This window comes from Zea mays, chromosome 2 (genome assembly GCF_902167145.1).
Source record: "Zea mays cultivar B73 chromosome 2, Zm-B73-REFERENCE-NAM-5.0, whole genome shotgun sequence".
Taxonomy (NCBI): Eukaryota; Viridiplantae; Streptophyta; class Magnoliopsida; order Poales; family Poaceae; genus Zea; species Zea mays.
Genome location: NC_050097.1, coordinates 237,362,419 through 237,386,969, shown reverse-complemented (window position 1 = coordinate 237,386,969; position 24,551 = coordinate 237,362,419). Strand labels below are relative to the sequence as shown.

At 44.6% G+C, this 24,551-nt stretch overlaps 1 protein-coding gene across 1 annotated transcript; it reads right to left on the bottom strand.

Moving 5' to 3' along the window:
* Positions 1-14,980: 14,980 nt before the first annotated feature.
* LOC103648202 (glycerol-3-phosphate acyltransferase 3) lies at positions 14,981-17,356 on the bottom strand. The gene is made up of 2 exons (XM_008672689.4): positions 16,461-17,356; positions 14,981-16,329 (listed from the first exon to the last, which is right to left on the bottom strand). Exons 1-2 carry the CDS (start codon positions 17,268-17,270, stop codon positions 15,457-15,459), a joined length of 1,683 nt encoding a protein of 560 aa, XP_008670911.1. The 5' UTR covers positions 17,271-17,356; the 3' UTR covers positions 14,981-15,456.
* Between the last annotated feature and the right edge of the window lie 7,195 nt (positions 17,357-24,551).

Genomic DNA, 24,551 nt, shown 5'->3' with positions numbered 1-24,551 from the left:
ATCTTCATCTCAAAGATTATCCTCACAACGATGCTATGGTTATATCATGTGTCATCAAAGGATTTCTGGTCCACAATGTTCTGGTTGACACCGGCAGTGCAGTGGACATCATATTTGCAAAGGCTTTCAGGCAGATGCAAGAGCCAGAGGACAAAATTCATGATGCTACACACCCTCTTTGTGGCTTTGGAGGAAGATAGATTGTGGCACTTGGTAAAATCACAATGTCAGTTACCTTTGGTTATGTTCATAACACAAGGTCTGAGCAGGTTATCTTTGACATTGTTGACATGGATTACCCATACAATGCAATCATTGGTCGAGGGACGCTTAATGCCTTCGAAACCATACTTCATCCAGCATACTTATGCATGCCTTCGGAACAAGGGCCCATTGTTGTCCATGGAAGTCAAGAAGCTGCCAGAAGGGCTGAAGGGAGTTGGACATATTCAAAGACAATCCACAACATAGATGGAGCCGAAGCTTGTCAACAATATAAGCATAAGAGAGAGAAGGCTGCTTCGGCAGATCAGCCGAAGCCTATGCTCCTATGTGAAGATATAGCAGATTTAAGGGTACTGCTGGGCTCTCAGCGTTCCGATGAGCAAGAAAAGATTCTGCTGAGATTTTTGTTCAACAACAAAGATGTCTTTGCTTGGACAGCCAATGATCTTTGTGGTGTCAACAGAGATGTCATCGAGCATACACTTAATGTGGATCCATCTTTCAGGCCAAGGAAACAAAGACTTCAGAAGATGTCTGATGATAAAGCTGAAGGTGCTCGGAACGAAGTAAAGAGACTTCTCAGTGCTGGTGTTATCAGAGAAGTAACATATCCAGAATGGCTAGCCAACACTGTTATGGTGAAGAAGGCTAATGGAAAATGGAGAATGTGTATTGATTTCACAGATCTCAACAAAGCATGTCCAAAGGATGAGTTCCCATTACTAAGAATAGACACCCTTGTAGATGCAGCAGCTTCTTCGGAGCTCATGAGTTTACTGGACAGCTACTCAGGCTATCATCAAATTTGGATGAAGAAGGAATATGAGCCAAAGACTAGCTTCATAACTACTAGTGGCACTTATTGCTACCTTCGGATGCCTGAGGGGCTCAAGAATGCTGGAGAAAGCTTCAGCAGAATGACAACCAAGGTCCTTCATTCTCAAATAGGCAGGGATGTGCTGACTTATGTTGATGACATCATAGTAAAAAGCATGAAGCAAGAGAATCATATTGCTGACTTGCAAGAGACATTTGCCAATTTCAGGCAAGCTGGTCTTAAACTAAATTCAGAAAAGTGTGTTTTTGAAGTAAAGAACGGCAAGTTCCTTGGCTGTCTGGTGTCAACGAAGGAAATCGAAGCTAACCCAAATAAGATCGAAGCTATCCTTCGGATGGAGCCACCAAATTCAAAGAAGGGGGCTCAACGGTTGGCAGGAAGGCTAGCATCGTTAAATAGATTTATATCAAGATCAGCAGAAAGGAATCTACCATTCTTTGAAATACTAAAGTCAGCCGAAGTTTTCCAATGGGGTCAGTCTCAACAAAGGGCTTTCGAAGAGTTAAAGCAATACTTGATAGACTTGATAACTCTAACTCCACCTTTGCGAGGGGCTCCGTTACTCTTATATGTAGCAGCCTCTCACTCTGTAGTTAGTGCGACGCTTGTACAGGAGAAGCAAGATGGTCAAGTTAAAAGACAAGATCTAGTATATTTCGTCTCCGAAGTTCTAAGCTTATCAAAGAAAAATTATACAAAATTGGAGAAGGTGTTATATGTTGTGTTGATGGCCTCAAGGAAGCTTCGACATTATTTTCAAGCATATCATATAATTGTTCCTTCATCACAACCTCTGAAGGACATAATGAGGAATAGAGAAGCCACTGGGAGGATCAGAAAATGGGTTGTCGAGCTCAATGAATTCTCTATTGATTATGTACACAAATCCTCAATTCAGTCCCAGGCGTTAGCGGATTTCATTGCTGATTGGACGCCAGGGGCTCATGGAGAAGAAGTAACAAAAGATGTCGAAGCTTGGATAGTCTTCTGTGATGGTTCTTGGGGAACCTTCGGCGCAGGAGCGGCTGCTGTTCTACTAGCACCCTCCAAAGTCAGAACATGCTATGCAGCAAGACTAGACTTTAGTTGTACAAATAACATTGCTGAGTACGAAGCCCTTCTGTTGGGGCTTCGGAAGCTAAAAGGAATGGGAATAAGAAGAGCAGTCCTTAGAACTGATTCTCAGGTCATTGCTGGCCATGTAGATAAAAGCAACAAGGCAAGGGATCCGAAGCTTGAAAAATATTTGGACACGGTCCGAAGGTTGGAGGCTTCCTTCGAAGGTTTTTCTGTAAAAAATATTCCAAGAGGGGAAAATGAACATGCAAATCTACTAGCTAAGTCAGCAACACATGGGCTCCCTTTACCTTCGGAAGTATTCTTTGAAACAATAAAAGCACCTTCGGTCGAACTTCTAGAGAGAGCAGTGTTTGCAATATCACCTGTACATAGTAAAGATTGGAGGACTGAAATCATATCTTTTCTCCAGGGTAACTGCCTTTCAAACGACGAAATTTATAACAAAAGAATGGAAGTAAGGACAAGACCATATGTCATAATAGAAGGGGATTTATACAAACATGGAGTCTGCTCTCCACTTCTCAAGTGTTTATCCAGAACCGAAGGTATAGAGCTAATGAAGAAAATACATGAAGGTTTGTGTGGATCTCACATTGGGTCTAGGCCTTTGATGGGAAAGGTTTTTAGACAAGGATTTTATTGGCCGAATGCAGCTTCGGATGCAACAGATCTGGTTCAAAGGTGCGAAAATTGACAAAAATGTGCAAGAGACCAGAAACAACCTTCGTTGCTAACTCAGTTAATACAACCAACCTGGCCATTGCAAAGATGGGGCCTAGATTTGTTGGGTCCACTCCCACTAGCACAAGGCAACTTGAAGTATGTTGTAGTGGCAATAGAATATTTTTCCAAGTGAATTGAGGCGAAGCCCTTAGCTACAATAACTTCGGTTACGGTGCAAAAATTCTTCTGGCAAAATATTGTTTGTCGCTTCGGTGTGCCGAAGGCAATAACTGTGGACAACGGTACACAATTTGATGCCGAAGCATTCAAAGATTTTTGTGACCGAATTGGTATGAAGATTCATTTTGCATCAGTTAGGCATCCAGAATCAAATGGGCTGGTAGAAAGAGCAAGTGACATTATAATAACAGGAATAATGAAGCTAATCTTCAACCAGCCCAGAGGAAAGTGGCCAGACGAGCTGATTAAAGTGGTTTGGAGCCACAACACAACTGCGTCAAGGTCAACAGGATTTACACCCTTCAAGCTCTTATTTGGTGACGAAGCAATAACTCCAGAAGAAGCAAAGACAGGGTCAATAAGAACAGTAGCTTCGACAGAAGACGAAGCTGATTATCAAGTAACAAAAGATACTATAGAAGGGACCAGACTTCAGGCTATAGAGCACATCAATAAATATCAGGCTGAAACAATAAAGTGGCATGATAGAAAAGTTCGATTGAAAAACATCAAGCCAGAGCATCTGGTGCTTCGGAGAGTGGCCAACCCAGATATAGTGGGCAAGTTACAACTGAAGTGGGAAGGTCCTTTTCTGGTAGTATCTTCGTCAAGACCCGGTTCTTATAGATTGAAGGATATGGACGGCAACGACATACCCAGATCTTGTAATGCGGATGAGCTTCGGTGATACTATGTGTAATCTGATGTAATCTTTTTTTCATTTTTTCTATGGCACCCTTTTCCTTTCAAGTGGGGAGAAAGTTTTTAATGGGGCCATAGCTTGTAATTTTTCATTCTTATTTAGCCCTACGAGGGCCAAATCCCCCAAAGATGTAATATGTAAAATCTAAGCCTACACCATCGTGTGCAAAAGAAGAAAAACAGGGAGAAGCTCAAAAGACGTCCCCAAGGGGATGCAGAGCATGACGAAGCTGCAAAAAAGTCATTCCTAAAGGAGCGCGACGTAAGTTTTCTGCTCAAAAGTCGTTCCTAAAGGAATGCAGAGCCAAAAATTTGATGAAGATGCAAAAGTCGTTCCTAACGGAGCGCGGAGTAAGTTTTCTGCTCAAAAGTCGTTCCAAAGGGAATGCAGAGCCAAATACCACTGAAATATAAGGTGAAGAAGTTTAAAAGTCGTTTCTAAGGGGATGCAGAACTTAAATGCTACCAAAATAGAAGGTGAAGAAGCTCAAAAGTCGTTCCTAAGGGGATGCAGAGCTTAAAAGACTCATAAGTCGTTACTAAGGGGATGCAGAGTCTGGGTGTGGTTTCGTGTGTGTGTTCGGGACATTCATTTGCACATTACATTACATCATTCATTGCATTCATATACATTCATGTAGACATTCGTAAGATCATCATCATAACATGAAGCACAAATAGAAATACTTTAGCTTTGATAACAATGCTTCGATGAGCATGAAGAAGCAAGAATATGCTTCGTTGTGTACGAAAAGAAGGGAAGGTGTTTTCGCCTTCGGCTCAAAAGATACAAGTTTTGTCTACAGCAAAGCAATTTATACATGGTTGGAAAGGTAAAAATATATTACAAGGTATGGACAAATATACAAAGAAATGTTCAATTCTTGTTTACAATATTTTTTACAAAGATAATACAAATGCCTTTAAGCTCTATGGAGGTAGGCCTAAAAAATAGATTCAACAACCTTTAGAATGTGCTTCATACTATCAATCTTCGGCACCATTATCCTATGCACAACAAAGCATTATAAGGTAAAAAGTAATTACAAGAGAAGGTAAGCAACATGTATAAGTTTCATACTGGCTTAAGCAAGCTTCGGACCTCGTCACCAGCCAAATCCCGACCACCCTTCGCCCAAATCTGTGTTATAAATTTGCTCTCTATGCTCCGGGCTTCAATGGGGATGTCAATCAAATCTATTGGAGATAGGTTGAAGGTCGGTCTTTTCACAATCTTTGCGTGCGTACAGCCAGCCTTCAGAAATGTTGCAGCTGTGCCGCGAGAAGCTAGCAGGGCACAGAAGTCGTTGTGCCCGGCTATCACTTCATCAAGCGCCTCGACTTCGCCTTCAATGTGTTCGAAGGTGCTTGATATGTTTTCAGCTGAAGGGGTAAATTTTTCAGCGCTGGCCCCAACTGAGTTAAAAACTTTTTTCAATCGCTGTACGCAACGGCTGCCAAAACCCAAACACATGTCCCGAAGCTCTTTCAAAGATTGCTGCAGTTTTGTATTTTTTCAGCTTCAGCTTCGTATTTTGTCTGCAAATCTTTTCTCTCTTGTTCGAAACTCTCTGATTTTTGGAAAAGTTCCTCGTTTAATCTAGCGTTTTCGACTTGGGCTTCTGCAAGTGAACCCTCCATTGCCTGAAGCAGGAAATCCTTCTTCTCAAGAGAAGCTTCATAATCTTTAATTTTGTTTTCTAGACCCTCGATTATAATTTCGTTCTTTTTGTATTCGAGGCCATGCTGCATTTGCAGTGCTTTGCTTAGCAACATACTCTGTAGAAATAAACCTTCATCAGCAAATTTGCTTCATCGCAAAAAGAAAAAAGAAAAATTTTGCTTCATCACAAGAATTTTACCTTGAAGTTGGAATAAAACAATCTACCGACGATATGTTGTCGCCGGTAGCTGCTAATATCAGCTTCGAGCTTCGGAAAACCGACACTCTTTGAGAGAGTGTCGATTATCTTTGCCCCGGTGCGGTCGTGTCACACTCGAGTTTCGGGGCACCAAGACCCGGGCGCGAACATAATCACCAGGTGTGCTGGGACCAAGTCTCACGCATATGATGAATCATGGCACATGATCGAATGTCACATCTTTTCTATATAATAGGAGTTCTATACAAAATAAATAATTAATTACATTATAAGGAGACAACGGTCTAGCAACCCAAAGTTGACTGGGAGACGACGGCCTAGACCTCTCACGAACACATCGCATCAACCTCCATGCGCCTCATCCTGTGGTACCTGTTCTTGACCTGTGGGGGGGTGTGAGACAGCAAGAGTGAGCTCACATACGTTCATCGCTCAACAAGTTGTGGGGAATAATGTGCATGAACTCGCCAAAGATGGGAGCTCACGTGAAGTGTAGGGCTTACCAAAGAGGATGGTTAGACCTGAGCATTGCTTTTAAAGTTGGTCAAAATTTTATTAGCAGTTACTAAGTACAAGTAAATACCAACCCAATTAAATAGTAGAACAAAAGTAACAACCTCACCTGCGATGCAATGCATATGACAAATTGAATTTAGTTCCATAATTTAATCATGTGAGGGTTCGAGCTGCTCATGACCCTGAGCACGGCTAGTATACCGGTTTTACACTCTGCAGAGGTTGCACATCTTTACCCACAAGTCATGTTACCCATCTGCCAAGGGATCACGACTTCCCATACACCTCTACCTAGGAGGCGAGGCAGGATAACACTACGAGGCCTTTACAAAGTTCCACTAGCTTCAGAAAACCCGCTACAGTTTATAGGAAGCTCCAATGCAGGGACCCCTCGCATGACCGCCATCGCAGCAAAATCATCCCAAGGACCTCCCTACACTGACCACTCCCCTACTGCCCTTGCCCCTTTCGGGTAAGGTAGTCTTCCACTAGCTTTCCTAATTAATCAGCCAAGGGCGTCCCATTAAACCCTTGTGGTAGCACTGTTTTCCCGGGTGGTTGCTCCATGTTCCAATTAACATAATGATCTTATCATAAATAGTAATAATAAATAGATAATAAAAGTGTGATCATGAATAATGTATCTTCATACCCAAAACCACATAAAGCACTAGCAAGTACTACCCAAAAAGTTCAGTGGTAAACAAGGTATAAAGATAATAAAACTAGGGTAACTTATTGGGTCCCATCAAAATTAACCTATGCAGATCATTATGATTAATTAGAACATGAGTGGGTAAAAATAAGTGATCAAGGGCACAACTTGCCTGTCACTTGAGATTCCAGGTACCAACTTGCTCTTCAGATGACATGTGTCCTCACGCTAGTCGTAGCATTACAAACAAAGAGTGTATATGCAAAATTAACATTACACCAAACATAAGGATAAACTGTATAATTATGATCTACGCGTTGCTACAAGATCATAGAAACAAGAACCCCTAAATTCGGAGCTACGGATATTGAGTTATGAATTTCTGAAACCATTTAGCACCTAGAATAGATTAATTCAATTGAGCAATTTTAATTGAAGTTTCATGGTTAAACAAAGGTACTAGGTGATAAACAATATTCATACAAAATTATTGCAACTAGAATGACTCAATTTGGAGTTAAAATGAATTTAATATGAATTATACAAGTTTGTAGAATTATTTTTGTATTAAAAATCAATTCCCAGAATTAATTCTCTAATTTTACTACTCTCTAGACTGCGAGCAGAATAGACAGACGCCCAGGGGCTAACCCGTAATTGTTTCCTAGACTCATTATAACCCACAAGTGGACAGCGGGTTGATTGTTTAAGAAACTGAGGACTCTTAAGCAAAAAGACGCGGTCGAAGGGGTATCGGTGATCGTGAGTCGCCCGATCATCAACGGACGGTCCAGATTAAAACCAAACCTAACTGAACCAGTATGGAGCCCTAACCGTTGGATCCCACCCTAACGCTCCGGATTCAAATAAGCTCATCCCATCCCGCGATCGCTCGATCAAAATCGAACGACACCAGATACACTGGTCAAAACGGTACTCAACAACTAATCCGGACCGTTGGATTAGGACCACACGGCCACGACATCATCTTCACCCTCCAGTCGAACTCGCGGTCAGGAACGGCACTACGGCGGCGCCATGGCCGCAGCCCCCAGACCCGAGCAGGGGACCGCCAACAATGCTTCTCGTTGAGCTACACGCGAGGAAGACAAAGGCTAGACAGATACGAGGGCTCTTACCACTGTCTGTTGTGCAGGCGACCTCCGACTATGAAGAGCGGCGGATCCAGGGCGAGGGAAAACTCCAATGAGAAATTCCCGTCCACCCACGGCATCATGAGCTCCGATTCGACTTCAATTATCATCCTCACATGCTGGTGATGCTACTTGACCGGAATCTCGGCCCCGAACGCCATCCACCACTGGATTCGCCCATGGCGGCTAATACCTCTCCACACATGGCGATACTGCTATGGAAAAAGGGGAGCGCAAACCCGATTTTATATTCCGAGATGGGTGCGATGGTCGGGGGAATCAGGTACAACAGCGTCGGCGAATTGGTCGGGGAAAATCCCCAGAATCGCGGCGACCTGCAGGCTGACTCCGCGCGGGCGGTTGCCGGGCAGCTCGGATTCGTTGCGAGGTTCACGACGTGGGAGATGAACCTAACAAGTGGGCCCACACGGCAGCCAGTTCAGTGCGCAAGTCCGCGAGGAAGAAGCCCCCGCAGGAGTGGCTCCACATGGCGGAGAAACGTCCGAGTCCGAGTCGCAGCTAGGAGGTAGGAGACGCCCGCGGTTGTTGCAGCGCTGAGCCGAGTTCTTCGGGTGATTTCCGTTGTTCTGTTGGTGTTCCATGCCGAGAAGGGATAGGGAGAGGAAGAGGATAGCCCTGACAGGTGGGGACCACCTCGAAGCCACTGCCCACGCGCTCGGCCAAGCCGCTGTGAGGCTGACTAGAGGGACCCACGCGTCAGCGCCATTTGCAGGAACTGGGCTGTGCAGATGAGAAGTAAATGGGCCGGCGCGGGGATTGGGCCCAACACAGATTTGTTTTCTTTCTTTTTTCTGCTTTCTATTTTCCAAATTCATTTGAAATTACCATTTCGAATTTGAATTCTTCAAATTTATTTAAAATGCACAATACACAATCCAGCATGGATGCAAAATTTAAGTTTTATTCTTTATTATTTATTTCTTTACTTACATAAACAAGTGCTCAAAATTATAAAGAGTAAGAAAATGATTCACACATCCAAATAGTTAAAAATCCAATCATATCATATTTAAAAATCTAATGTTTTCTATTTATGTGAAACATAACTTTAATTGTTATTATTATATTTTTTATTAAATATAAACTTCAACCAAAGAGTTGTTTTTTTCTAAAGGGAATCTTGTTTCTAATCTATTGTTAGATAATAGGTTTGTCTAAAACATAGGAGAATTCCCCATATTCTTAAAGTTAGTATTTTGGGTATTACAGGTCGCGAACGCATCCTAAGGCCTCTTCATCGATCCCACCAAAGAGCATGGCTCCTGGCTGGTAGCCACAGGAAATGCCATGTTCCTATAGCTCCTTCTTTTCGGCCTCAGATAGTTCTTACCCGACCAAGTTCCCAAGGTCGAAGTTTTTTTCCTCCAAAGCAACATCGGCAATTTTCTTTCCTTTGTCAGGCACGGGGGCCATGACCTTTTCTGCAGCCGCAACTGTTTCTTCTGTAGGCATACCCAATAGCAATTTATCAATTCCATATAGTGTGCTCTCCAAGTTGGCAGCTTCGGTGGCAACTGCAGGTTCGACAGAAATGTTTGCTTCGGTAGTGGCCGAGGTCGATGGTGGCGTCCGTTCAATGGATTCCATTACAGTACTGATCCTTCGCTTTTTCTGCCCATCCACCTTTTTTGTAGTCGAAGGCTCTTCCTTCTTCTGTAAAAGCTTCATCAGTTTCGATCCCAGAGGACTTAGCAACTTGATAGATAGAGATTCAGTCATTACCTTTAAAATTTCTGCCACTTCGGCAGCAGGAGGTGTCGAAGGAGTCTCCTCTTATACCTCGGTCTCCTTCGGCTCTGGAGTTGCAGCTTTTCTTTTCTTCAAAGCTTCCACCTTCGGCTCAGGAGTAGATTTTCTCATCTTTAAAATCTTCTCATCCTCATTCACCATTCTGGCAGCTTGTCTGTTCAGAACGCTAACAACCTTTTTCCTTTTGCCCCTTCGGCACCCTTGCTAAGCTGCTCATAATCAAGGTATTCAAATTTTAGAGCATCCATTACCCGGTTTAACCTTCGTTTTGGCCGGGTGCCAAAGGCTGCTGTCATCAATTGGTCTTCCTTTTTGGTAGAGTTTCCCAGTATTTCATTACACATAGTTTCAATCATTTTTAGCCATTCTTGGCAAGGTTGCTTGAACTGTTTTTCAAATTTGAAGCGATAAGGTAATTAAACAAGTTCATATTTCTTCTTTGTTCCCTTCATCTTCGGCATCCCCCATTCACTTGACGTTGGATACGTCCGGTTGGCTAGGTATTCCTGCACCAAGTCCCTGGTGCCAATTTGTTCAGCCACTACCCTGAATTCTATCTCGGCCAGCTGGCATGCTGATCCTAGCTGCATGTTGCATAGGGGCCTGGTCATTCCGAAGTTTAAGGACAGCGGACATATGACCATCGTCATCAGTTTCCCCCCTTCTTCTCATCAGCCTTGATGTAAAACCATTCACCTTTCCAGCCGGTTAGCCATTTGGTGCGATAACTGAGAACTGGAGCCTTCGTATCCTTGCGATACGCAAAATTGTAGCAACCAAAATTTTCATGAAGACCGACTGCCCTAGCCTTCGTCTGGTAGTGCAACTCGTGCACTCGGCAGAATGCTTCAGCATCTGGGCTCATCCTTTGGCTTCGGAGGGCCCAGATAAAGACACTAAGCCTAATAATGGCGTTAGAGGTCAACTGATGAAGATATATTTCGAAAATTTTCAAGACTTTCCCTATCATCTCATTCAGAGGAAGTCGCAGTCCTGCTTTGAAAAAGCTCTTGAAAACCACTACTTCATCATTCTTCGGTGCTGGGGTGGTCTCTTCTCCGGCAAATCGGACAAGTTTCCTTTTAGCTTCCCCAAAGTAGCCCAGCTTTATCATCATGGGCATGTCAGCTTCAGACACATTAGATTTCTCAAAATCTAGATGACTGAGTTTTGATGGGATCAAAATACTATAATCTTCTTCATCCTCTTCAATATCTTCTTCTTCAGCAACAGTCTGTTCAGCTTCGGTAACATGGGTACCTTCGTCAGTCACAACTAGACCTGATTGTTTCATGACTTCAGAAATTGGTGTTGTCTCGGTGACCTCGGTCTCTTCTCCTTCACGAGTCACCCTTGCAGCCGAACGCACTCTCGCCATATGATAGATTTTTTTGCGATTTTTACGAAGTTGATGTTTCTTTTTTGCAGTTTTGACGAAGCTCACTCTTTTGACGAAGTTAACTCTAAATGATGAAGTGCTCGCTTGAGAGCGCAATGAAAAAGCTTTGGCTATGGCTAAATTTTTTAACAGCACAACGGTGCAACGACAATGAATGTTGTGGTAACTCTGCACCAACCCGTCTATTTATATAGTGCTGCAGGTTGGAAGGTGAACCGCCAAATCGCCCACACCCGCTGAACGGTGGACCACTCGGTGCTTGGAAGGTGAACCGCCAGATCGCTTGTATCTGCTGAACGGTGGACCACCCTACGCTTGGAGTATTTTAATCGTTTCTCGGCAACAAGCTCAGGGAAGGTGTTTTTCGGACCTTCGGTTTTCCAAAGCCTTTGAGATTTTTCACGGATCGAGCTCGTTACGAAAAATGATCTAGCACCACGAAGGGGCTACTGTTGGGGGCCTTCTTCTTCGCCGAAGGTCCTCTAAGAAAAAACATCTTCGGTAGGACGATATGCAAGAAGACATAACGCGAAGGTATATGTCGAAGCTACAATCCAGGGAGCTTCGGCATAACAACACGCCACGAAACGAAGGGCAGCACCGACTTAAAGAGGGAAAGACCATTTAGTCCATGATAACTTATGTCATGTTTATAATTAGTTAGTAAGGACATAAATGTAATTTTAACCGGGTTGCATCCCGTGCCTATAAATAGGTGAACAGTACCCCTGTACTATTCACGCTGACTTGTAATCACTTGCACGTCGTTCTTGAATTCTTACCTTCTGTCAAGCTAAAGGTACAAATGTAATTTACTGTTATTAATGTTTGCCCATGATTAGATAATGAGAATATAAATAATCTGACTATTTAATGTGATTTTTCATGTTATTTTCCATGTTTCATATGTTTCTACATTCATTATTACATACTGAGATGATGAAAGTATGTCTTTCATAACATTCGTCTGAAGATCATTATATCCTAAGGGAGATAATGATTCGAAGGACGAAGGTCTTTGACCATTAACATTTTGTGTTGTCTTGTTCTTAACTCGAAGCATTTGAGAATAAGTCCCCAACAGAAATCATCTTGTCATGCAAAACTATGTTTAAATTTTGAAATTCGAATTTTTCAAACTACCTCGGATGGAAAAACCACCAAAATAAAAATTGTAGGCCTCGAAATGTAATGAGACTTTATAATTGACAACCTTTTGATTTGAAATCATCTTATCATTGAAAAATTCGTGTAAAGTTTTGAAATTTAAAATTCAAATTTTGTAAACGGTCTCGGATGTACAAACTATTAAAATAAAACTTGTAGATCTCAAAAAGTTATGCAACTTTATAGTTGATCACATTTTCAAATAAATTCATTTAGTGCCTTAAATAATCAAATTACTCTCTGCTTGTTATAATACATGAGGAATGAAAACGTAATATAGTCATAATTGATGTAGTAGTGTAGTGGTATAGGGCGATGTGTAAGGTAATAAGTGGTAGGTTGGAGAGAGTTGTTATTATAATAAAAAAATGTTTTGCTGTTTTTTTTAAAAAAATCGATTCTTAATTTGACGAGTGTTTTTTTTGGCGAGTGCTTTTCGACACTAGACAAAGTCTTTGCCGAGTGTCGAAAAAAGTACTCGGTAAAGAATCTTTTGCCGATAAAATATTTGACGAGTGTTACACTCGGCGAAGCCTTTGCCTGAGTGTCTTAGACACTCGGCAAAAAACACGATTCCGGTAGTGACTGAATTAATCATCGACCTCAACAGCATTTGCATGCCGTTAAATAAAAAGTTAAGACCGTCGTCCGTCCGTCACTACCGGAATCGCGTTCTTTGCCGAGTGTCTAAGACACTCGGCAAAGACTATTTTACACTCGGCAAAGGCTTTGCCGAGTGTAACACTCGGCAAAGATTTCATCGGCAAAGGGTTCTTTGCCGAGTGCTTTTTTTCGGACACTCGGCAAAGACTTTGCCGAGTGTCAAAAAGCACTCGGCAAAGAAAAACACTCGGCAAATTAAGAATCGAAAAAATTTAAAAAAAACAACAAAACATTTTTTAAATTCTAGGAACAACTCTCCAACCCTACCCTATTACAACCCTACCCTATTACCTTACCTGTTGCCTATCATTTTTCACTATTATTTTGAATCAAACTTATATGTTTTGTAAATGGTGAGATTCGAACTCGCAACCTCTCTCTCGCGCATACCCTCCTATACCACTACACTACTACACCAATTATGTTTATATTACGATTTCCATTCCCCATGTACTATAACAAATCGAGAGTAATTTGATTATTTAAGGCACTAAATGAGTTCATTTGAAAATGTGACCAACTATAAAGTTGCATAACTTTTTGAGATCTAAAAGTTTTATTTTAATAGTTTCTACATCCGAGACCGTTTATAAAATTTGAATTTTAAATTTAAAAACTTCACACGAAATTTTCAATGATAAGATGATTTCAAATCAAAAAATTGTCAACTACAAAGTTTCATTACATTTCAAGACCTACAACTTTTATTTTGGTGGTTTTTCCATCCGAGACAGTTTGAAAAATTCAAATTTCAAAATTCGAACATAGTTTTGCATAATAAGATGATTTCAAACTAAAACATTGTCAACTACAAAGTTTCATAACTCTTCAATACCTACAACTTTCATGTTGGTGGTTTTTCCTTTCGAAGTCGTTTTCAAAATTCAAATTTTAAATTTTTTAAATTCAGACGTAGTTTTCGTTGACAATATGACTTCAAATGAAAAAGTTGTCAACTATAAACTTCTATAACTTCTCAAGATCTACAAAGTTTATTTTGGTTGTTTAGTAATTTGTTTATCTCAGATGATGGTTCTAACAATATGCACAAATTCTATACGTCTCTCTCGTAGTTTCATAAACTACGAGAGAGATATAGGTTTTATGAACAAATTTATTTTTATTTTGTCATATGAAGAAATATTCAATATATAAATTGTACATCATGATGAGTTATACAAATTTGTAGTTGAAAACTTTTTCATTTGAATTAATTTACTACTTTAAAATGTGATTTTTAAATTGTCTTTGCCTAGTGTTGAAGAAAAAACACTCGGCAAAGAGCTCTTTGCCGAGTGTTGTATTTGTGACACTCGGCAAAGAGCCCTTTGCCGAGTGTCAAAAAAAGACACTCGGCAAAGAAACTCTTTGCCGAGTGTCAAAAATAAAACACTCGGCAAAGAGCTTCTTCGCCGAGTGTTTTATTTTACCGAGGGTTTTTTGCGTGGCACTCGGCAAAGAGCCAAATTCCGGTAGTGCGTCCCAGTCCCAGCTAAGCTAACATTAGAGCAATGCTGGCGGTTAACCAGGCAATATGCGTGCAAGCACCGTCAATTCATTCCGTATGCATGCATGTAGGGCTATCTATAGTTATGCGTAGTACTAGTATGGATTGGCAGATGCGGCTAGCTAGCCATGCATGTCTAGCTGTGCCCCCCATACGAAACGATCCATCCAGCCATCCATCATGTGTCTTGCATGCAATGGCATGGCTGACAAGTGACATCTACTAGCAAGCGTGATTACTGCATGCTGCTGCCGCGCCAGAGCGAAGGTGTTGTACTACCTGATTTGCATCAGTGCCGGTTACTTAGGCTTCGGTCAAGTTCATTACGACTATCGACCCTTCTACTGTATTAAAGGAATGGGTCGCCCTTCCCCGTTTAATACAAAACTAAAGTAAAATTGTGCATAAATAGAGGTTTGGACCTCTTGATTATTGGCTCCACATCCACGGCCACCGAACCAATAACCAATAGAATACTTTTGTTTACTTTTATTTTTTTTACTCACAAGTTTGAATCATGACAAGAGCACAAAATGGCAAGTTTAATATTTAATTCACATTGTAGTGTCTTTTTTTTTTCTACAGTACAAGTACTACAAGCACCGCAGAGATACAATAAAGCTTGTTGCTTCTTTACATACACATACACATACCTAAATAAAAATCTCAAGAAAAATACCTAACCTGTTTAAACATGAATAAATAAATAAATAGAAACTATTTAAGAGAAGGAAACAAACATTAGAAAAATAAATGATCAACCAATCAACAACGTGATGTACCAAACTTTCTTCTCTAAAACCAAAAGTCAAGGACAAAAAATCCCTACCTTTTTTTTCCATAACGTACAATTGGTTGTTGTTGTTGTTGTTTTTTTTTGTTTCTAATCAATCAACAATAAGCTAGTTTGACTTATTAGTTGTTCTTTTTTTATGTACTCTTTGTTCTTCCTCCCTGCTGCGCGCGCGCGTATGCAGGGGCCGCCGCCGACAGTTTATCGGACGATGCCGTCGTTGCCGGCTAGCATGAGGTACTTGTCCTTCCGGGTGAGCATGGTGCAGCCGTAGCCGAGCGCGTCCCCCATCTTCCTCTGCACGAGGTTGGCCATCTGGGTGCTGGGCGCGGCCCTGCTCCGGACGGCGCTGGTGTCCACCTTATCGAGGAACTGCACGGTGTAGCACATCCTGGGGTTGGCCATGTAGTAGAGCGGGTCGAAGCACTTGAGCCCGCCGGCGGTGGTGGCGTAGAACATGGACGTCTCGACGGCGATGCCGACGGGGACGACGTCGTCGCTGAGCTCGGCGAAGAGCGGGCTGAAGCGCAGCAGGTAGGGCTCCCGGCAGGTGGTGCCCTCGGGGCAGACGACGACGAGGTTGCCCCGGTCCAGGAGGCGCGCCATGACGGCGCCGTCGCTGTCCCGGTCCCGCGTCAGGCGCACGGTGCGGCCGATGGGGGAGATGAGCTCCGACAGCCGGCTCAGGCTGTAGGACACGGCGCGCACCTGCCGGTCCAGCGCCACGGACACGTACACCGGGTCGATCAGCGTCCGGTGGTTGCACACGAACAGCTGCCCGCGCCCGCCGGAGCACGGCGGCGCCAGCGCCGGGCGCGACCCCTTGAGCCGCCACGACATGCCCGTCGCCGCCAGGATCGGCGTCGAGTACCTGTACGGCAGGACCAGCGCCACGGCCAGCCGCGCCGCGCCCAGGGTCACGCCCAGGGGCAGCCACGCGAACATGGCGGCCGTGCCGGCGCCCGTCGGCCGGAACGCCAGGCGCCCGTCGTGGAACACCATCGGCTTTGGGTACTTGTCCCTTGCCAGCGGCCGCCACCGGCTCTTCTCGTCGGAGCTCACCACGAAGATCTCCTGCACGTACGTACGTACGTACGTTCACAGAATTAATATACATAGATGATGCCAATTAATTAACTTGCTTTTGCTTGTAATAATAAAAGCACGCTATTTTTTCATGCATATTCTCTATAGTCTATATATACCTTGCAGCAACGTGAGAGAGGATGGTTAAGAAACTCCATTGACGCAGAGTACCCGACGACGACCGTCTGTTCCTCCGCCGCCTTCTTCACCATCTCTGCACCCTCGGCCGGCCGCGCGTCCTCCATGATCCCGGTGTAGAACCCCCAGACCACCTTCATCTCCCTGGCAACCACGGCGTGCACGCCGAGGTACTCCCGGAGGAAGCCGTCCACCATGACCCTGGGCATGGCAGTGACGCAGACGGCCCTGCTCCCCGCCGCGCGCACCGCCTGGAACCCTTCCGCCGCCACGTCCTCCATGAGCCACTTGGGCAGCACGGCGCGGCCGGCGCGGAACCGGGCGGCGCGCAGGCCGCAGAAGGACACCGCCGCCATAGCCCTGACGGCGGCGGCGCGCGGCATGAGGCGGACGAGCGGGCACAGCAGGAGCAGGAGCAGCCCGCGCAGGAAGCCGCCGGCCTCGAGCGCCACGAGCATGAAGTACGGGAACAGGTCGCCGGACCGCAGCAGCGCGGTGTCGACGTCGACCACGAGGGCCCCGGCGGCGGCGGCGGTCGTCGGAGGAGGAGGAGCGCCGCGGTGCACCGCGGGGGAGGAAGAGTCCGTCGTGGTGGTGGATGGCCTGCTCCGGCGGCCGTGGAGGAGGAGGGAGAGCATGGCGGAGAAGATCTTGTGCGCTAGTAGGAGGAGCCTCTTCTTGGCCATGGCGGTGGCGGGTGCGTAGATGTAGCGGCGTGGAGAGGCACAGCTGGTAGAAGTTATTATTGTGTAGTCACAAGTTGGTGAGATGGAATAGGGTGCCAATGCCATGGTCCCGACGCGGCCGGATTATATAGGCGGAGAGATTGGGCGGTGTCTACTAGTAGCTAGCAGTTCATTCTCATTCATAAATCATGCAGTCGTCTAGCTACATGACATGCATGCATGCATATTATTTGCATTTGTGGGTCCTAAATAATCTTTCTTTTTTTTTGTCTAAATATAAAAAACAAATTAAATGTTGACTATGTTTGTGACGACAACAGAGATCTATGGGAGTTTTGGCCGAAAGATTTCTGTGTAGAGCAACAGTAGAGTAGAAGAACGCGTTACGCGTGTGGGCAGGGCAGGCCGAGCGAACGAGAGTTCCTCCGCGATTCGCGTTGTTGCCTGGTGCCACGCACGCACGCACGCATGCTGCCAAAGTGGCAGGTTCCCCCTGGCTGGCCGGTTTGGAGAGAAACGACTGGTCGCATTGCATTTCGTCGTCAGGTAGTTCGGTTTAGGCCATGTTTGTCTGTTTGTAACCTTTTAAAGCTAATAGTTAGCTGATAAAATGAGTTAGAATTTCAAACACCACTAGCTAATATTTTAGTCAATTGTTAGCTATCTCACATCTAACAATTAATTTATTGTTTGATTCAACCCAGCTAATAATTTATTAGCTGGCTAACCATTAGCTTTAGAGGTTCCAAACAGGAGCCTGATTAAACCGGACATCAATTTCCATAGCTAGGTCGGGGCATAACAACTTTATAATTAGACAGTGTCCAACAGTTCACTCGTATGGTTATCCAAAACACAGTTTTTTGCATTATAGGTATGTGGCCGTATGGGTGGGGATGAGAAAGCTATTGGAGATAGCCTTAGAGCTCAAATGCATCAACGGTCCTAGAAGCGCTGGAGGGCCGCTTATGTCATATCCAACGGACTCTCTATCTCTCACTTCCTATCAAATATTTTATTTCAAACTCTACTCTGTGAACATTGCGGTCTATATTATAAAATAGTGTTGTTCGCGACCATATCAGCAGACAACCTACCTGCTGGCTCCCTATCACGCTCACTGTTTTAAACTCCACTGTGCATGTAAATAATGCAGTCTATAGAGCCTTGCTTTAGGTTATCCCTCCCCGTCGCAAACTACGCACCATCCGACTTTTCTATCACACTCTCTATTTTAAACATTCACCCTATAAACAGACTGTATAACCTGTATATGCACCATATATCTGCTGGAGATCGACAACAGCGTTAGGATCACGGATGCCCCCAAACTTTTTGTGCCTGCTTTCTTCTCCTGTTTTGACAAACCATCCAGTCACGTGCGTGGTACTTGAACGTAGCGTGTACGTAGGCAGCAGGCACACAGTATAGTAGCTGCATGCGCCTGCATGCCATCTGGTATATACGTACGGGCCATACCCGAGCGGCAGGCGGCTGGTCGGCGTTTTCCTTGCGGGTGAATGGGACGTGCTTGTTGCCATTATTCGTTCCCGAGCCCGGCCGACCCAACTTTCTTTTTTTTTTGGTTGTCTTCTCCGGCCGGTCAATGCAACTCAAAGCGTGCTTGCATTGGGCTCATCCATTAATTGTCATTTGGCCATTATTAATCGGAACACGTACGCTGGCTGCATGCACACCGCCATGAGTATGACAGACACGTATACTGTTGATATATATGATGCAGATCAGCTTATTGTAGAGCAAGCAATCAAGCATTTGGTAGAATAGAACAGTACGACGAATATGACATGGGAAACGTGTTTTAATTTCTTGTTCTCGGTCAGTTGTCCAATGCAAGTTTTGCATGAGTAGTACACGTCTGCACACCCGAACGGAACCGTACCTATGGCGCGCTCTGTATTTGCTCCTAGATACTGTTTGGCCTTAGGAACGACCAGACCAGTGTGTTGGCTCCTAGCAGTATACACACATGCATATATCATGTTACGTACCCCTGCTCTGGTCAGTCAAATCCAGGAGCGTTTTTTCATGCATGCATGGCTACGGATCGATGACAAGTCTTGTTGCATTGGTGCTTGTGGCTGGCTGCCAGTGCCAGCACGTCTGCACGTATGCTTTGGCTAGCTGCAAGAGAATAGATGCGGGTTTTGTCGGAACCCAGCTGCATGCAACGGCCTGCGCAAAACGTGCGTTCTTTGCTTCCGTGGGACATGTGTAGAACGAAAGGAAGGTGTGATGTAGTTGCCGCACGCACGTTGAGATTTTCATGAAACGGGAGGGGAAAGTGAAGAACATATGATCTGCATAATAAATATCTTCAGTCACTATGCAGCCTTCCATTTTTTTTGTAGGATTCAAGAAGTTGCCGGAGGTTTCCCGACCCTTCTTATTATAGCATATACTAGCTAGTTAGTTGTTCGTGCGTCACTAGGTTTCTATATATTATATACTCCCTCCGTTTCGTTTTAATTGTCGCTGGATAGTACAAAATTGAACTATCCAGCGACAAATAAAAAGAAACGGAGGGAGTACTGTTTTTTACAACATAAACTAACATTAGCTGCAGTTGTTAGATGTGAAAGTATCTCTTCCTATAGACCACAGTTTGAATCCCAGCAGATGTATTTTTTTGATATTTTGTTGGCGACGCCCGTATGGTTGGGTGTGGGGGGAGGGGGGGGGGGTGGGCACGACAAAACTCCTACGCTATATTAGTACTAGTTAGTTGTCGTGCATCGCTACGATTTCTATATATCATACAGACAGACATTGCTTAATGAGGTATATGGTCTGGGGTCAGACAAGATGAAGTTTTTCTCTTGTTTTTTTTTTCACGCTCGCGGGGATCAGGGACGGTGAAGGGAGGAGGTATTGGACTATAGATGATCGAATGAGTCCGAATTTTTTGTTTTTTAGCCCCTTCTGTGACTCAAATTTACGTTTGGACCCCAGAAATTTTATTTGCACGTTTGTACCCGATGCTCGGCGCCATAGGCTGTGGCGTCGAGGTAACACAGCTCGGCGCCACAGCCTATGGCGCCGAGCTATGTGACGTGGAAGTCCGCGTGGCACCTAGCTCGGCGCCACAGGTCTTGGCGCCAAGCTAGGAATTAACCGCAAGCCCTTTTCTCTGTGTTTCTTCTCTGTTACTTTTCACGTTTAGCCGCCGCCGCCGTTCCCGAGCTCCGCCCACCCCGCCCGCCGAGCTCCGGCGACCGCGCTCGGTGTCCGCCCGGCCGCCGAGCTCGCCCGCCCCGCCCGCCGACCTCGCCAGCGCCGGCCGCCGAGCTCGCCAGGTCCCGCCCCGGCCCAGCGACCGCGCCACCGCGCCCGCTCGCCACCGCGCCTGCTCCCGCCCCGGCAGCTCCCGCCCCGGCCGCCGCGTGCCCCCGGCCCGTCCACTGCCGCCAGGTATTTTTTTAATTACTTAGTTAGTAAACTGTTAGCTATTGTTAGTGTTTAGTAATTAGTTAGCTATCCACTTATTTATTGTTTAGTAAATAGTTAGATATTTTCTTGTTAGTGTTTATTAAAATAGTTAGCTAGTTTCTTGCTTAGCATATTGTTAGTGTTTAGTAAATTCTTAGTGATTATATAGTTAGCATTTTGTTTAGCGCATTGATATTACATGTTTTCTTTGTTGGCAACCATCGTGTTGTCATTTATTCGCAGGTTCTATAAACATCACTTTACAGGGGAGGTGCTGCCAAATTTTTTATTGACAATAGTTTTTTTTTTGTACGTAGGTGTTCGTCCGACTTGACCTTCTCCACCGTTAGCTGGACTCGTACGTGATCTCAGGTATACATTGTTTTCGTACATTATTCATAGATTATGTAATTTTGTTTGATGTGTTCATTTAATATTTACTATATAGTTATTAGTTAATATATATTTATTATTTAGTAAGTTTGTAGGTTTAAGTATATAGCCATTATTGAGTTAGTAATCCATTTTTGCAATAGATGGACAGGCTAGTAACACTATACCATGGAGGAAGGGTGGAGATAGATGCTTATGAGAATGTTACTTTTGATGGTATGAAGATCGTGACCATGTTGTTCGATGAAAGACCATCTTTTGACAAGCTTTTCGCTCGAGCTTGTGAGGAGATTAGTTGCGACATAAACGACCCTAGAATATCAATTCAGGGTTTGTTGTCCCATATTACATATGGAACAATTGTCCGACATAAACGACCCTAGAATATCAATTCGAGCTTGTGAGCAGACTACGCCGAGCAAGAATCGTCAGACGACGAAGACACAGCTTTCGACATAGCTGCTCGGCACGGGTCCCAAATTGAGGCTGCTCCAATCCTTGACAGAGTGGTAACTATTTCTTTACTAAAATTAGAGATTTCAATTCAATGCTTTATGTCTAGTTTTGAGCATCCTAATGTTTTAACTTGTGATAGGGAAACTCTATGCTCGTATCTGTTGTTGAACTTGAGCGTATCTCACAGAGAACTTCAGATAGTACTACGCTATCGTTACTATCAGTGAGTATCAATGTTTAAAAGAAAAGTTGTTTATTTGTATGTTGTAACATATGTCTGTAACTAATATTTCGATTACAGAGGGTGTCACGTCGTCTTCGTCGTGCAGCGGCTCGGTGTGGATGCCAGTCTCTAGCGGGCGTTGACGTGCAGCTGCCTGTGCCTCATATGCAGCAGAACGTTCAGCCTCCCATTTGTGCAGTTGGACCATCTACAGCAAGACTGAGCTCCTCGCGATCAACGCGGGACACATTTGAGGACGTGGCCCACGAGGAGGAGGAGGAGGACGACGACGACACTGGCGCTGGTGCCACAGGTCAGGAGGAGATTGGACCATCTCAGTTGCAGGATGCTCCTACAACTCAGCCATCACAGCTGACACCACGTAGAAGGCGTCCACAAGACCCTTACACTCCAGGCACCGACGCTCTTGGGGCCAAGGGCAAGGGTAAGACTAGGAGGAAATGAATACTTTTGTGATGTTGGTCTTATGCCGAAAACTGTGTGATTTGGACTCATGCTGGAGACGTTGTAATATGAACTATGTTTGGACTCATGCTGGAGACGCTGAAAACATTGTATTTTGGACTTTGTTTGTGGACATTGTATGAAGAACTATGTTCTGTGGATGTTTTTATATTCGATGTTATTTTGTGATGTTTTATATGTTGAAATGTGGTCATGTCTTATAATATGTGATTATTTGAACTGTGGTTGTTAATAAAACAAGGGGAACTCTTGCAAATTTTTTTTGTGAATTGTAAAAAACATAACAAGCAATAAGTAACGCATCTTTAAAGTTCTAAATTATTTTTGATATGAAAATACTACATAACAGGCTACAAGTTTCTTCAGTCTGAATCACAATCTATGAGTAACTCATCTTCGGAGTCGTCCGTCGCGCAATCCTCAACGACAACCTCATTCCACTTGCTGCATTGTCCTGCATCACACTTGTCACCAGTTCTCTTATAATAATTGGCTTCTGCTTCATCTGCAGCTTGGGAGAATAGCTCATCCTCAGCCTCATTAGACTTCTTCTTGTAATAAGCCGCCTCTACCTCTTCGGCCGCCTGAGACATAAACTCATCCTCTTCCTCTTGAGCACGTAATCCTGCCTCAGCTAGTGCGATGAGCTCACTCAATCTTGATGTGTCGTCCTCCTCTTCTTCATGTAATCCTGCCTCTACGAGAGCGATAAGCTCACTCAATCTAGATGTGTCGTCCTTCTCCTCCTCCATCAGCTCAACCGTCGCCATTTTATCCTAAACATATCTCGCATGCGCCTCATCGGCCAAATAGTTTACGCCACTTCCAATCTCTGCAAATATAATGAGCAAAATAAGTTAGCAAAGTCAAGATAAATAAATTGTACTAACATAATTATAATATCATTTATCTCACTCACTTCCCTTGAGGCGATCAGCAAGATTATCCAACATCTGTTTCTCGGCTTGAGCCGCTTCCCATTCCCTTGCATCCTGTGCTCTCTTCTCATATGCCGCCTTCAACCTCCTATACTCTGCACGCTTCGGGCTATCATAAAAGGCAGATTTTGCTTACCTACGCATGTCGCGTATGCGATCGTTAATGTACGAATCGACGAGCCGAGATCCACAACGCATCTTCTGTCCCATTATTCTCTTGGACTCTATTGTGCGCATCACCTCTCCTTTGTCGTCGTAACTCTCCCAACTGCATTTCCTCGTCTCCTACAAAAAAATAGTAAGTACCGCTATAACATTACAGCTGGTGCAAAAACAAAAATACCAACCTCATCGTAATCGACCATATGTCCACAAAAATATCCAACACCAAGCTCGGAAGGAACTAATCCATACTTAGCTTCAATACCACATTTGCAGAGTACTGGTGTGGGGGATAGATATCCCCTGGGTCCACTAAAGAAGTAAAAGGCCTCACGAAAGGCCCAAGGGCCCAATAATTCGTAAAGCCATTCTTTCGTGGGCCTAGGGAAAGACAACCCACAAAGAAGAGAAGACGTGAGACCCGGACGGCCCACAACGTCGAACGAATGAATCACAACAGAGACCCGACTTTCCCGCGCTGAAGCCCCCATGCAGCGGAGCCATGCGAGGATAGGTCGGCGAGGGTTACGAAGGGATAAACTCAAGAGGTTCACTATCTTTTAGCTACTTATTGTTATCATATCACATGTACTGCCCCACGGTCGAGTATATAAGACCTAGGGGGCACCCCTTCAGATCGATCGACCCTGTTCTACTTAGCCACCCACAAAAACTCTCTGCGCCTTCTATCCAGAGAATCCTCTTGTAACCACGCTCATATACTCACCAGGACGTAGGGTGTTACGCACTTCTAAGCGGCCCGAACCTGCAAATCTTGTCCATTGTCCCTCGTGCGATCGGCACGAACCATTTTGCTACAGTCGTCGACACCGTCCTACTCCTAAAAACACCTTGAGGGGCAACCCCGGGTGTGCGGTCGGACCCAAAACACCGACAGCTGGCGCGCCAGGTAGGGGGTGTGTCGACGATCCAAGCTAGCTCAATGGCCGTCACCTTCCACAGCAAGATCACCATGCATCCCGGATCCACATTCTGCTTCGGGACAATCTCATCCGTGGCGGACGAAGAAGGAATTCTACATCGCCTCGCGGATCTGCCGGAACAGAAGTCTCCTCCAACAAACTCCGAAAACGCTGGAAAGACGCTACCTCCGGCTCTTCGGAAAGAAATCGTCTCCGGGGAGGCTGGAGCTAGAAGCTCGCTGGCCCGGAAGACTCCGCTGTCTACTTCCCCGACGAGAGAATGGACACGGGTCGTAAGAAAGAAGGAGACCAGGGAGAGGCAAGTCGTTCTTCCCGTTCCTCCGACCTCAAAGGA